Here is a 13,928-nt window from a genome sequence, read left to right on the forward strand (position 1 = left end):
GAGGGCTCCAGTGTGAGTCCTGCCCCTATGGCACAGGTCACCTTAATTCCTAAGTTAGGTCAGTCACTAAGTAACCCTCCAAAGGCTTGCAGTCTCATCAGAGAGAAGCCAAAGTCCTCACCATGACTGGCTGACTTCTTTACCCTTACTCCAGCCACACAGGCCTCCTTGCTGTTCCTTAAACATGCTGAGAGCCCCCCTCTCCCCCCCCCACCCGCCTCAGGGCCTTTGCATGTGCTACATGGTCTGGAAAGTTCTTCCTGGAGGTCTCTGCCTTCCCCACATTCCATTTCATTCAGGAATCAGCTCCAGGTCATGCTGTCAGAGAGGCCTTCCCTGTTTAAAATAACACCTTCTCCTGCCCCAACCCAGCCCCTATGTTTTCCATCCTAACACTGTATTGTCACCTGACATGCCCCATGTTTATTTGTTGTCTGCCTTCCCTCACAGAATCTAAGGGCTGTGACTCTGGACTGTCCTGAGCTCTGCTGAGCTCCTGACTCCCAAAAGCATGCTTGGCACACAGAGTGAGCACAGCTAACTATCAGGCCAACAGAGAGCCCCAGAAACAGCTCTGGCTCGGCCGGACCACATTCCCGTTGCTTACACGTGTCCCTGGACCGACCCACCTCTCCTCCATCACATTTCTGTGCCAAAGCCAGCACCGTCCAGATGGGAACGGCATCAGACACAGGAAACCAGCTCACCGTGGACCATCCCACGCCTCCTCGCAGGCAGCCTGGGTCTGCTGGGAGCTCTCAGCTCCCCACCAGAGCAGAGGCCCAATGCTCTGTGGCCAGTTCTCAATTCGGGCCATGCTCTCTGGGAGCAGCAGCCCAGGCTGCCCGCGGCTTCCAGCACTGGCATCTGGGCAGGAAGTGACTGGACCCCCTCCGAGTCCCAGCCCTGGCCCCGGGGTGTACCGTTGAGTGATGTGTCGTATGGCTCAGCCTCTTCATAGTAACCCTCTGGAGACTCAATCTTGGGGACGGAGAGTTGCTTCCGCTCTGGAATCTGTGGTATGAACAAACAAAATAAACATACTCAGATATGATACACTGAGAACAACTTGGAATTAACCCTCTGGGTAGAAGGAGGGGATTCCAGAAGAAGAAGAAAACCGTCTGGTTGGACTTCAAGTCAGCTGGGAGGGAGAACGTGAAATGCCATGGCTCCCGACAGCCACCACGTCCACTGGTCTGCTCCCAGAGAAGGGCTGCGGGCGCGTTGCTGAACCCCGCGGAGCCTCAGCTTTCTCCTCTGCCAAATGAGGCTGAAATCCGCCCCGGCCCCAACACACACACAAAATGGCCTTGTGTACGTGATATGGAATGCATACAAACATCCAGATCGTGTCAGGCCGCTGTGGCTTCTAAACAGCATCTACTTTCGAAAACGACAAGGGCTAATCAAGCACACACGGAGGAAGGTGACCTGGGTTCTAAATCCTGAACTTTCACCATAATTCCGACCACTCGGATGGATATTGGGTGGCTCCTGTGTCCAAGCTGCAAGGGAGGCGTCCGGATGTCCCGGAGTCAGTCCTGACAAAGACTTCACCAGGTGGTGGATGCTCAGGGCTCGCGCTCACGTGTACGGTCAGTCATGTCCTCATAGACGAGGTCAAAGTTCTGTGGGGACCCGGAGGGCGTGAGGAGCGTTTACCACCACCGGGAGGACACGAGCTTTGAGTGGAGTCTCGAAGATGACCCTGAGCTTCTTACGTGGCACGAGCACGACTGGGGAGGAATAACGAATATACCCAAACGTGCAGAAACGTGGAGCGTGCATTCTGTACTCCTCCATTATTCTGTACTGGAAATGGTTTGGGAAAGCCCTTGTGCTGGGCACTCGGGGAACTTCGAATGAAAGCAGTAGAAAGGGGTGGGGGGAGACGGAAGGAGGGCGGCCAACGGAAAGACCCCACACGGCCCTGGGAGATGGGCCTCTGGACCTCGGAGGACTCCCTGTCCTGCCGGCAGAAGGGGAGATCTAGAAACCCCTGCCTCTGAAACGAGCTCATGAAAACGAGGGACTTATCACAGAGACGGCTCCCCAAGTCTTGGCCCAGGAGATGGTGGGAGAGCGGTCAGCCTGGGCCGGGGTCCCCACGGTACGGGACTCGGCATGGGCTGCGAGAGCGTCCACCCCCCGCCTCCTCCAGGGCAGAGCAACGATCCTGCGGCTGCTTCACCAAAAGCAGCATTCCAGAGCCAGGTCCGGTGTGGCCTGGCACCTCATATGGACTCTGGAGTGAACGTAACTTGGTCGCAGTCAGGGCTTTAGGACTCTGTAGATTCGACTGACGGGATGTGATGGCCTCTCCCTCACCTTCCCTCCCTACAAACGAGAATAAACCCAGGGTTGTCTTGAGACAAACCGTGACGGTGTTTCCACAATGCTTAGCCCCGTATCAAACATGAGGAGGCTGTCACTGTCATTGTCTGGGGGCCGTCCACGCCCTGGGGGGGCTGCAGGAGCCGGGTCACCGAATCACCGTCCGACAAGCTGAGGCAGGTCTACACGCAGAGGGTTGGTGAGGCCAGGCCAGAGTGTGGGTCCAACTCTGAATCCTTCTAAATTCACCTGGCCTCACATCAAGAGAGCAGATACAAGATCCAGAGGTAGGCCTCGAGCCGCTTCCAGCACCCCCACGGGTGCAAGAGGCAGAAAGGTACAGAGCATGAAAAGAACAGAACGTGCTCTTTTCCGAAGCAGATCGGCTGCTGCCCTGGGCCCGCAGATGCGGCTGTGAGTGGCACCGGGTCAGGCTCCCTCCCGAGGGCAGGCCAGGCACGCTGCACATGGTAGCTGCCAGCAGGATGACCTTTCGGGTCTGCTGCCACAGCCTGGTGAGTTGTCTCTGCTCGTCTCGGCCATTCCCGGCCCCTTGGTCAGTTTGAGAAAGGGCTGCCCGAGACCCAGCCGTGGTCCTCGAGAGCCAGCTTCCCGGGGTCCGAGGGGAGAGCATCGCCTCCCCTGAGAAGCAGCAAGGTCCCTGCAGATGGGTCCTGGAGCTCATGTTTCCTAAGCTGGCCTGGCCCCCGGCTCCAGCCTCCAAGAAGCCCCATCCCCATCAGGTGGTGCTGGGACCCTTCGCTCAGGGAGGGGGTGGGTCCCATTTAGAGAGAAGCTCCAAGCATCCAAGATCGAGCTGCAGCCCAGACTCCTGCAATCAGAACAGGACAAGGGGTGGGGGGGGAGGGGGACGAACCTTTCTTCAGAAGCCCCTCAGGGGTCATTCTCACCACGTGGGTCCTACTGTCCTATCTGGGGGCGGAGTACTAGAGAGTGTCTTCTGAGAGTCTCCCAAGCCTCTCCCTGTAAAAATCCCCTGTAAATGGATCTATGGGGAGAGGCAGGAGAGGGAGGTGGTAGAAATCCAACCTCCAGGGCTAGGGTTTGAAACCTGACATGGTGCACCCCAGCTGTGTGTCCCTGGGCAACTTACTTGACCTTTCTGTGCCTCAGTTCCTCCACTGCAAAATGGGGAGAGCAGAAGTACCTGTCACATGGGGCCACTGTAAGGATTAAACTGTGCCCAGCACTATTATCCAATACATATGCATTTTTACCAACCTAAAAAATACAAACGTATCAGTGAAGAGAGAAAAGTTGTCAGCATACACGTTCGACAGAGGAAGAACGGCCGTATCCTAAGGAGAGAGAGGAGACGTCTGGGGTTGCCCAGGCTTATGCCCAAGCTCAGCCCTCATTAAAGAAGATGGTCCCTGCCCTCAAGGCTGCTGGGGCAAAACATAAACCCTTGAGTCAAGTTACAGGTTAAAATGATTTGCACAAAAATGCAGAAGAGAGTCACATAATGACACAAGTATAATGACCCGTTTTCTGAAGTCAGAGGAGCAAGGGAGGCTGATTTCTCAGGGAAAGAATAGAGAATGAGAATAAAGGGATAAAGATAAGGGACCGTTCAAGTTCATCATCATCATCATCATTGTGACGGTGCAGGTTTTAGACACTAAACGCAGGTGCAGAAGAGAGATGACTTCACAACCTTCAGAAGGCTCTGAGAATTCACAGGAAGGGACAGGAAAGAAAGCCACGTGGCTCAGCCGGATTTGCCAGAGGTCTACAAACTTCTCTGTAAAAGGCCAATAATACATTCCTAACGGATCGGCAGGTCATTTGAGGGTCGCTGATCTCAGCTGTTCAACTCCGCTGTCACAGAGCGAAAGCATCCATAGATAATATATAACTGAGAAGCGTGGCTATGTTCCAATAAAGCTTTATTTACAGTAGCAGGTGGTTGTGGATTTGGCCTGGGGGCTAGAGTCTGCCAGTCCTGATTTAGAGTAGACATGAGAGCTGAACGTGGGCAGTGGCCTGGATGAGCTGAGGCGTCGGTCTCTGTGCTGATGAGCAACCTGCCCCAGCGGGCACTGTGGAACATTCCCGGGACAGGACTAGCAGATCCGGCCAGCCCCGGCTCCCCAGACCGAACGTGGCAACGTCCTTGTGTGGAGTAAGCTGCTTCCCCCATAGAGAAACCCACTTAAGATCAGCGCCAATGCATGCTCAGGCCTCAAAGGGTGGCTGGGGCAGGGATGGCTGTGCTGGCCGGGAGCATCAACGAGGCCAGCACACGTTTCTCCTACGGTGACCGCAGCACCTGGCTGGGCGCACGGCAGCGGGAAGTGCCACGGCTGCCTGAGTCACTGGTCGCACCCACGAGGTGGCCCCGGACCCCTGGCTGCCTTTTCCCTTGCTATCCATGGACTCTGCGGGGGTGGAGGGGGGACCCAGGCCACCAGAGAGGGAATCAGGGCCTGGGCCTGAGCCTGCGACAGAGGCCACGCTCCCGGCCCAGCCACAGGCACTGAGGACCACAGGCAGATGTCCCGCCTCTGTCTCAGCCATCGGCAAGCCTGCGGGACTTGCCACAGCTGTTGAGACGAGTGCGGCCTGACTAGTTTCTCCCAACAACCTGGTCCCAGACCCTGCGTCTCCCGGCCCACCGCCGTGTCTGCAAGGCACAGATTTCCAGAACAAGGCAGCACCACCCAGTACTTGCCTGTGAGGCTCTGACTGCTGACAGCCTCTCCCACCCGGTGCTGGGCCACAAACTACTGCCCCAAGAATGGCAGACCCCAAGGCCCTGGCCAGGGTCGGGTGCTGAATTCCGGAGAGGAAAGTTCCAGCGCCAAGCAGCCACCTCCCCTCCCCCCTTCCGGCGAGCAGTGCCTGGAGCACCCCAGAAAACCACCGCATCTCCCACTGGTTAGACTGGCGGCAGCCGGTCAGGAGCAGAGGCCCCCCCTTCTCCCGAGCACTGTGGCAGAAAGTGAGGAGAGCCCGCAGCTGGAAGGACCAGAGACTACAGCCTCACTCTGCTGGAAAGACGAGCTTAAATCAGGCGGGCCTGCAGAGTGGCCTGGAAACCAAGAACCCGCATTCAGGTCTTGGCCCCGCTACCTCCCAGAGGTGGGCCCTTGCCCGATTACTTTAACTGAGCCTCTATTTCTTCATAGGAAAACAGTGACAAAAAATATGCATCTGTAGATGGATGGCGGGGAGGCCCCAGTTTGTGTCCATCAGGGCGCCAACGGCCCAGGTGTGGCAGTCACCCGCTTCGCAGCATAGTGGGGACAGCAGGGACTCAGGCTCAGGCCATCAAGTCTCACTCAGCCTGAGATGAAGAGTCCCCACCAGTTGGTGACGGGGGGGGGGGGGCGGGGGCAGGGGGGGTGCTTCACGTACAGGGAGACTGACCCAGGTATTCCGGACATCCTCAGGAAGGCACAAATGGAGAGGGCCAGGCTGGGGTCCGGACACCCTTAGCGGTGACCTGGGCCCACAGATCTGTCCCTGGATAGCACCCTGGGAGCTCAGTGACCATGGGAGTCACACAGCTTCCTGCTGGCACTGAACCCAGGACCCCACTGTCCCCCAAACCCTTCCCACTTCTTGACCCCAGGACCCTGCTACGCATAGAAATCCTTCCCGTTTCACACCTCACACCTCTCTAGAAAGCCTCCCTGACCAGGCCCTAGACAGGGAAGAACTTGGGTTCAAATTCTGGCTCCACCATTTCTGTGTGTGGGGACGTTCAGACGCTATTAACCTGCAAATCCTTGGTTTCCCTCACCCGTGAGATACGAACACCGCTACTTACCTCCCTGAACACCAACGCAGTGTGCCACGCATAGCCTTAACCCATCCAAGAAGACAATCTCAGGAGACAGAGATTCACATTCTTTTAAACACCGGGAAACAGAGGGCCAGAGACCTTAAACAACTTGCTCAAGAGCAAAGAGCCAGTACCCGGTACAGCTGGGATCTGAACCCAGGTGTGTAGGATTCCATGATTCATTCCACTCATTCACGTGGCCTACTGTGTGCATATGCCGGGCAGGAAGCAATAAATGAGAGACACTGTCCCTGTCCTACGAAGCTTACGTCTGGTCGGGGAGGCAAATAGTACAAAGATCACTTCAGTGGTGGCAAGGGCCACGGAGGGGTAATTGGCCCTGGGGTAGACGGTGACTGGGGTGGGGACAGAGTTGGGGTGCCTCATGCAGCAGGTCGGAGCAAGTCTGTCTGTGAATGTCTGGGAGATGAGAAGGCAGCCACTGGACAGCCAGGATCCAGACGGTACAAAGTCCCCGAGGCAGCACTGAGCCTGTGGTATAATCCAACGGCAGAAGGGAGGCCAGTGAACAGCAGGTGCAACGGGGCTGGAGATGCAGCTGGGCCAGGCTGTGTAAACCGTGTAGGCCGTGGGGCCGGGCTAAGGAACACGGATGTTTTTTGCCTAAGCTCAATGAAAGCGTTTGGCCAGTCTGAGGCAGGAAGTGCAAGGCGATATGATTTACGTTTCCAAAAGTTCGCTGTGGCCTGAGCCGGTGACCACAGCTGTACAGGGCCCCACTCACATGGTGCTGGGCAGAGCCCGGAGGAGCCTCAAACACTTGGTGGCATCCAATAAAGGCAACCCCCTGCATCTCCCACTCCCTTTACCCTTAGCGTCCTGAGTACCGTGGCCCTGGGCAAATGATGCCACCCGCAGGCAGGCGTGCTTTTGTTCTGTCTCTCTCTCCCAGTGCCTCGCCCCATGTCCTGCACACAGTAGGCGCTCAGAAAACACCAGATGTTTGGTGAACTGACCCCTGTGAGAGCAACTGGAAGTTCATGGGGCCCCGGTCAGGAAATCAGGGGTGTTGGACAAACACTTACGATCTTGGGTGGCGGGAGGTCTGGAAGGCTCTTCTGAGGGGCCAGGGAGTGCTGGCCAGGCTCCCCGTTGGGCAGTGGGTTCTGCTCCTCAGGTGCTGTGGGCGGCAAGCAGGGGGAGGCTTCAGTGAGGGGTGCCCAGTGTCACAGCAGGTGCGTTATCCGGGAATGTCTGGTCACATGTGCCATGAGATCTATTTGAGCAGGTGCTAATTACCCACGAGGAGGTCCCAGCAGCCAATGTTGTTGTTTTCCTTCAAGAATAGGGAGCAGTGGTGTCCCAGCCATGGGCAGATTCCTCCGAAGGAACTGGTTTGGGGCTTCTGGAAGCCTCCACACCCTCTCTACTACCTGCCCTGTGCCAAAAATGGCCTAGCCACAGAGATTTAGCGAGTCGAGAAGCTGCCCTGTGGTCATTATACGGAGCAGCTCTCAGCACCAACCCTGTGATTATGGCTCTTTCCACCCTGGTTTCCCCAGAAGGCAAATGACCCTGGGCACTGTGGCAGCCTGCGTGTGGATAATTTCTGCTGAGCCCCAGGCTCGGCGGTGAAAACATGAGGCAGAAAAGCCACAGTGGAGAACTTGGCCACCAACTGTGTGTGCTTTTAAGGATAAGGATCCAAAGGCCCTTCTGAGCCTGGCCATTTCAGCCAGGGGCCCAGCCAAGTCCAGGACAGGCAGGCTCAGGCAGATCTGACCTCGGGGCTTTGGTGGCTGGCACCTTGAAGCCAAATCTTTAACCGGACTGCACGCTTTGGAGCACTGCGTCCGACCTCTTGCTAAGCCTCTGCATTTCAGTCACAGGCTTGGGAGTTGGGGGATGGGGCTTTTAATCTCCTCTCCTCTGCAACGAGGCAGCTCTACAAACCTCTGGACCTCCCTAGGGTCCTGCCAGACCCACTCCTCAAGGTTTTCAGAGCAAAGGAGAGAGCAGAAGAGTAAGATACCATGGAAGACCTACTATGGCCTTCCAACATAAGATATAAAGTTCTGCCAAGAGAGCACCTTTGAGCAAAACTTTTGAATATTAAGGCAGCTGCAGACATCAGCATTTCCATCCTCTACCATCCCCCCCCCCCCCCCCATCAAGTCCAGACTGCGGGGCACCTGGGTGGTTGAGTCGGTTAAGCGACCAACTCTTGGTTTCGGCTCAAGTCATGATCTCACGACTCATGAGTTCGAGCCCCGCATCGGGCTCCATGCTGACGGCGCCTGCCTGGGATTCTCTGTCTCCCTCTCTCTCTGCCCCTCCCCCCACTCACTCTCTCTGTCTCTCTCAAAAAGGAATAAACAAACATTAAAACCCATCCGGACTTCTGGGGCGCCTGGGTGGCGCAGTCGGTTAAGCGTCCGACTTCAGCCAGGTCACGATCTCGCGGTCCGTGAGTTCGAGCCCTGCGTCAGGCTCTGGGCTGATGGCTCGGAGCCTGGAGCCTGTTTCCGATTCTGTGTCTCCCTCTCTCTCTGCCCCTCCCCCGTTCATGCTCTGTCTCTCTCTGTCCCAAAAATAAATAAACGTTGAAAAAAAAAAAAAATTAAAAAAAAAAAAACCCATCCGGACTTCTATCAAAGATATAAAGCTGGGGTGTGGAATCAGCACCAAGGCTGCTTTCCTAGAGCATCGGACTGTGACTTCCTGTTTCTTGGGATGCTGTTGGGGAAAAGCTGAGAGACTTCAGGGGCCAGATTCCTTGTCCACGAATGGGACATGGGACCTTTAAGATTCAAGGAGGTGGCCTGATGAAATATCCCAAAATACCATCAACCCAAAATACCATCAACTAAAATGTGAGTGCCAGAAATAACTCCACTGGGCTGTCTGGTGCTGGCTGGGAGGAAGGAGGGGTGGGACGGGACCACAGCTTGTGCGCCCCCCTCCCGGAAGCTGGCCGCACCACCAGTGGGCTTAGCCTGTACCTTTGTCTTGGGACTCCGCATTCTGTGGCCTGTTGACAGTCACTTTGTTCATATAAATGTACTCCTCATCGGAACCTGCAGCAGGAGAGTAGAAGACAAAGGTTTCATGTGATTCCACGATGGGAAATGGCTTCTGGAGAGAAAGAGCGTCCCCCAAGAGACACTGTCATTAGCCTGGGTTCCAGGAAAAGCATACAACATTCCGAGTTGATTGAAAGAGTCCATTATAGAGTTGACAGATTTCCAAAAACAGAAAGGCCAAGTTGCTGACTGTTAGGTTTTCAGCCTGGGGGTAGGGTGGTGGGGGTGGTGGAGGGAAAAGATGGGTCCAGAAAGATAGCTTCAGGAATAAAAGTCTGAGGTGCAAAGGTACCCGCACCTCAAAGATCTGCCCCGTATTTCACCAAGCAGATTTCTCTGGGTTTCCTAGCATTTCATTTAAACTAAAAAATGTTTCGGGGCGCCTGGGTGGTGCAGTCGGTTAAGCGTCCGACTTCAGCCAGGTCACGATCTCGCGGTCTGTGAGTTCGAGCCCCGCGTCAGGCTCTGGGCTGATGGCTCGGAGCCTGGAGCCTGTTTCCGATTCTGTGTCTCCCTCTCTCTCTGCCCCTCCCCCGTTCATGCTCTGTCTCTCTCTGTCCCAAAAAATAAATAAAAAACGTTGAAAAAAAATTTTTTTTAAAAATAAACTAAAAAATGTTTCATATCCATCATTCTCACTCTAGTCTGGGTAACTCGTATGGGCTCATCAGAGTGATGTCTTTGTAAGACAGGGCACATTGAGGATATGAACATTTAGCTCGCAGGCCTCTAGGTGGGGTGCCAATGTGGGGCCCTGAGACCCCCAAATCGCGAGCTCTGGGTTTGGAGGGGTGGGTGTGCTGGGAATTGAAAGTGGAGCCTTGGGGCGCCTGGGTGGCGCAGTCGGTTAAGCGTCCGACTTCAGCCAGGTCACGATCTCGCGGTCCGTGAGTTCGAGCCCCGCGTCAGGCTCTGGGCTGATGGCTCGGAGCCTGGAGCCTGTTTCCGATTCTGTGTCTCCCTCTCTCTCTGCCCCTCCCCCGTTCATGCTCTGTCTCTCCCTGTCCCAAAAATAAATAAAACGTTGAAAAAAAAAAAAATTTAAAAAAAATTTAAAAAAAAAAAAAAAAAAAAAAAAAAAAAGAAAGTGGAGCCTTGCCAGGCACCTGCCCTACCCTGTAGATTGTACCCTGCAGCAGCTCGGCCCTTCCCTCTTTTAAAATCATTTCTGGGTAGGGGACCTTCCCAGTGCCTGTCTGGACAGAGAAATGTCAGTCTCCTGACACCTGCTTAGTTTCTCGTGCCCCGAAGACCCTTTCTTCAGAAGACTGCACAGGAAGCTCATTCTAGTGCTTCTCCTCTTAGAATTCCACCTGCATTTCTCTTTTGCCTCTTAATTTGCATTTCCTAGAAACCCATGGCTCCGGTAGTTGGAGACGGCGTTACCCAGCCAAGGGACCCAATTCAAACCCCTGGCGAAGGAGGCAGTTCAGTGTCAGATCCGCCCAGCCTCCAGCCAAGAGGCCTGTGAAAACCCAGAGGAACGTGGGGAGGATACAGCCAGCGGGGTCTTTTGCCATCAGCCTGCCAGGTCGCCATCCTGGTGCCCCGCCCTGCCAGGACCCGTCAGCAACATCACCCCCCACCGCAGCAGGTTATGGGAGGGCACTATGAGATCTAAAAGTAGTCAGCCACAACCAGTATACTTCCAGTGACTGTGACCCAGAGGGGCCGGGTCAGGAGCTTTTCCAGAGAAAAGCACCCAAGAAGAGTGTTCTGCAGGGGCAGGTGGCAAAGCTCTGCCGTGAATGGTGTCATTCTGAGCAATGCAGCTAACGCGTGTGCCTTGGTTTTCTTGTCTGCTTGGGATACTATGGAAAACGACTGTGATAAATATCACTTGTTTTTACCTAACTCTGAACGCTTCCAAGAGTACAAAACTCTAATATTAGGGAACTTGAAAAAGTGAGCCCTATAACTAACAAAGGTTACACATGACAAGCCTAGGGGCACCCGGGTGGCTTGGTTGGTTAAGAATCCGACTTTGGCTCAGGTCATGATCTCGCAGTTTGTGGGTTGGAGCCCCGTGTCGGGCTCTGTGCTGACAGCATAGAGCCTGCTTGGAATTCTCTCTCTGCCCCTCTCCCAACTCACATGGATTTGTCCACTCTCTCTCTCTCAAAATGGATCAATAAACTTAAAAAAAAAAAATCAAAATAAATGAATTACTAGAGAGTGTGTAAATTGGCACAGCCGTTTTGGAAGCGATTTTAGAGGATAATTTAAAGTGTTCATATTCTTGGGGCACCTGGGTGGCTCTGTCGGTTAAGCATCTAACTCTTGGTTTCAGCTCAGGTCGTGATCTCACAGTTCATAAGTTTGAGCCCTGAGTTGGGCTCTGTACTGAACAGTGCAGAGCTTGCTTGAGATTCTCTCTTTCCCTCCTCTCTCTCTCTCTCTCTCTCTCTCTCTCAAAATAAATAAACTTAAAAAAAATAGTGTTCACTGCAATATTGTAGAAGTTTTTGTTTTTTTTTTTTTAAATTACGAAACTCAAATGTCACTAATGGGAGGCTAGTTGAACATCACTATTCATCTATCAGTGGACACCTACCCAACTGTGAAAAATGACAAAGCAGCTCTATGTCTGCTGTTTACAAAGATATCCAAGACTTACAGTTAAAGGATCATGTTTCAGAATAGCAAAAAGAGAAAAAGTATGTGAACTGTCAGCACATGGAAATGTGCACAGGCAACGATTCTAAGTATAAAAATAATGTAAAGCAGAATACAGAGGCAAACCACAACTACATAAAAATATTCAGATGATGCTGATAACGATCAAAATAGGAATCGAAAGAATGTAAATAGCTTAATGTACATTTTATGTTCATTCCTTTTTTCTTCTGTTGACTAAGCCCACACTCCTGTAAAAAAAAAAAAAAGGCAAGATATTGCTGTCATTGTTTTAACTGTTAGATTCTGGGCAGGTGCTTTCTCCGCAAGATCGTGACTTGTGCACTGCAGAGAAAACTCGCACTGGCCTCTTCCTGAGGCCGCGTCTCCTCCCCTGGGCACTCTGCTGCGAGCCATGGTTGGCTATGGTTTGATGTTCCAGGGTTGCCAATCCAGGACCATCCAGGTAGGTAAGTAAGAGGCTCCCAGGACTGTCTGCAGTCCTAGGAAACGCCCAGTGAACTTGGCCCTGGAACGGGAGACTGCTGAGCTGTCCCATGTCTGGGAGGCAGTAGCCTTGGGTTGGAGAATTTCCTATCATTCCCTCATTCATTTGCAGAAGTGCGCTGAGCACCCGCACCGTGCTAAGTGCTGGGGACACAGCACAGAATGAAATAGAAGACACTGTCTCTCTCTTTATGAGCCCAACAATGGAGAAGGGAATAGATCCAAACGGGATAGCCAACACGAGCATGTGGGAAATGACATCAGCATAGGTAGGGCTGGAAAGGACAGCTGACCGTGCTCGGAGGAAGTGTGTAACTTGTGGGAAATGACCCCTGTGGCAGGGGGTAGTCTCTCCCAGAGAACTGGGTAGGGGTAGAGGGGAGGCACACGGACCCTCTTTGCTACCGTTGGACAGACAGAACATTGGCAGCTCTTCCTATCAGAGGAGCAGCCCCTGAACTCTCCCAGAGTCTCCGAGGAGGGCACTGAGGGACCCATGACACTCTCAGGTGAGGGCAGGAATGAACAGCAGGCTCCTGATAAACAAACTTCATTCCCTGCCGTGACCTCACCATCCAGATAAAAGGCCAAGAGAGTAGAAAATTCTTGTTACAGTCATACAGTAAAAGATCAGAAAACCCAAATAGACAACTTGAAAAGTGTAAACACTCTCTCTCACACTCCGTCCAAAATGTGTGGGAGTAAACAACAGCTCAGCCAGTGTAGACCACAGACTATCTCAAAATGATCAGCCTGCCTCCACCTACAAGTCTCATCAAGCTGAGCTCATTTTCTGGAACATACACAGCAAGACATGCCCGGGAGGCTGAGAAGGGAGACAAATGCTTTGATTTCAGGGGGGCTTTGGACTCTGTCCTGCGTAGCACAATTACTGTGGTGCAGATGAATCTGGAACGTGGGACAAGGAGGGGAGTAGAGCGGTTTGGTCCCTCTGCCCAGTCCCAAGCCCTGGCTCGGCCACTCACAGCCATGTGCCTTGAAGAAGTGACTCTCCGAGCCTCGGTTCCCTTGTTGAGAAGATGAGGACAACAACTCTCTCCCTGACCCGGGATGGGGACTGGGTGGCACAATCCATGTCATTTCATACATTAAGCACCGTGGTGGGGCAGAGTACGTGCACGGCAGACGTCAGCGGCTGTTGTAATCACTCTGCTAGCCGAGAGAACACACAGACAACCAGAATGGATCTCAGCTTCGAGAGCAGGAGTGGGGAGTGGCGGCCACAGGTCCCGGTAAGGCCGTGCGCACGCTTCCGGTGGTCTGAGCGGTGCTCTGTGGGCAATTCACACTGGGCGCCTCCTGACCGGTCTCAGCAGCCCCGGCGGCCCTGCGAGCTGCAGAGACCAAGGGCAGGGGGAAGGTCTGACTCTATCAGAGCAGAGCACACAAACACCTGGGGTGAAACAAAGGTCAACCGAGAGGAAGCTACACAGCACATTAAGCCACAAAGGGACCCCACCCAGGGGGCCCTGATAGAGCGATGAGACCCAAGAACCACTTGGTTCTTGGGACCAAGAAGAGGACCGGGATGATGGTGAGAGCCCGTCACAGAGGCGTCTTCCCATTCCCAACGGAGGTATCGTCTATCATTA

General features: G+C 53.8%; 1 protein-coding gene across 7 annotated transcripts in view; it reads right to left on the reverse strand.

Moving 5' to 3' along the window:
* The window catches only part of AFAP1L2 (actin filament associated protein 1 like 2), a 99,591-nt gene that overhangs the window by 24,353 nt on the left and 61,310 nt on the right, over positions 1–13,928 (reverse strand). For all 7 annotated transcript variants that reach the window (XM_086680942.1, XM_086680943.1, XM_086680940.1 and 4 more), the window contains 3 exons: positions 9,112–9,186; positions 7,195–7,289; positions 924–1,014 (listed from right to left, as the gene is read on the reverse strand). In XM_086680942.1, coding sequence (XP_086537068.1) covers positions 924–1,014; positions 7,195–7,289; positions 9,112–9,186 — 261 coding nt within the window. The remainder of the gene's footprint in view (positions 1–923; positions 1,015–7,194; positions 7,290–9,111; positions 9,187–13,928) is intronic.

This window comes from Puma concolor, chromosome D2 (assembly GCF_028749965.1).
Source record: "Puma concolor isolate L17-30 chromosome D2, mPumCon1.1.hap2, whole genome shotgun sequence".
NCBI classification, from domain to species: Eukaryota; Metazoa; Chordata; class Mammalia; order Carnivora; family Felidae; genus Puma; species Puma concolor.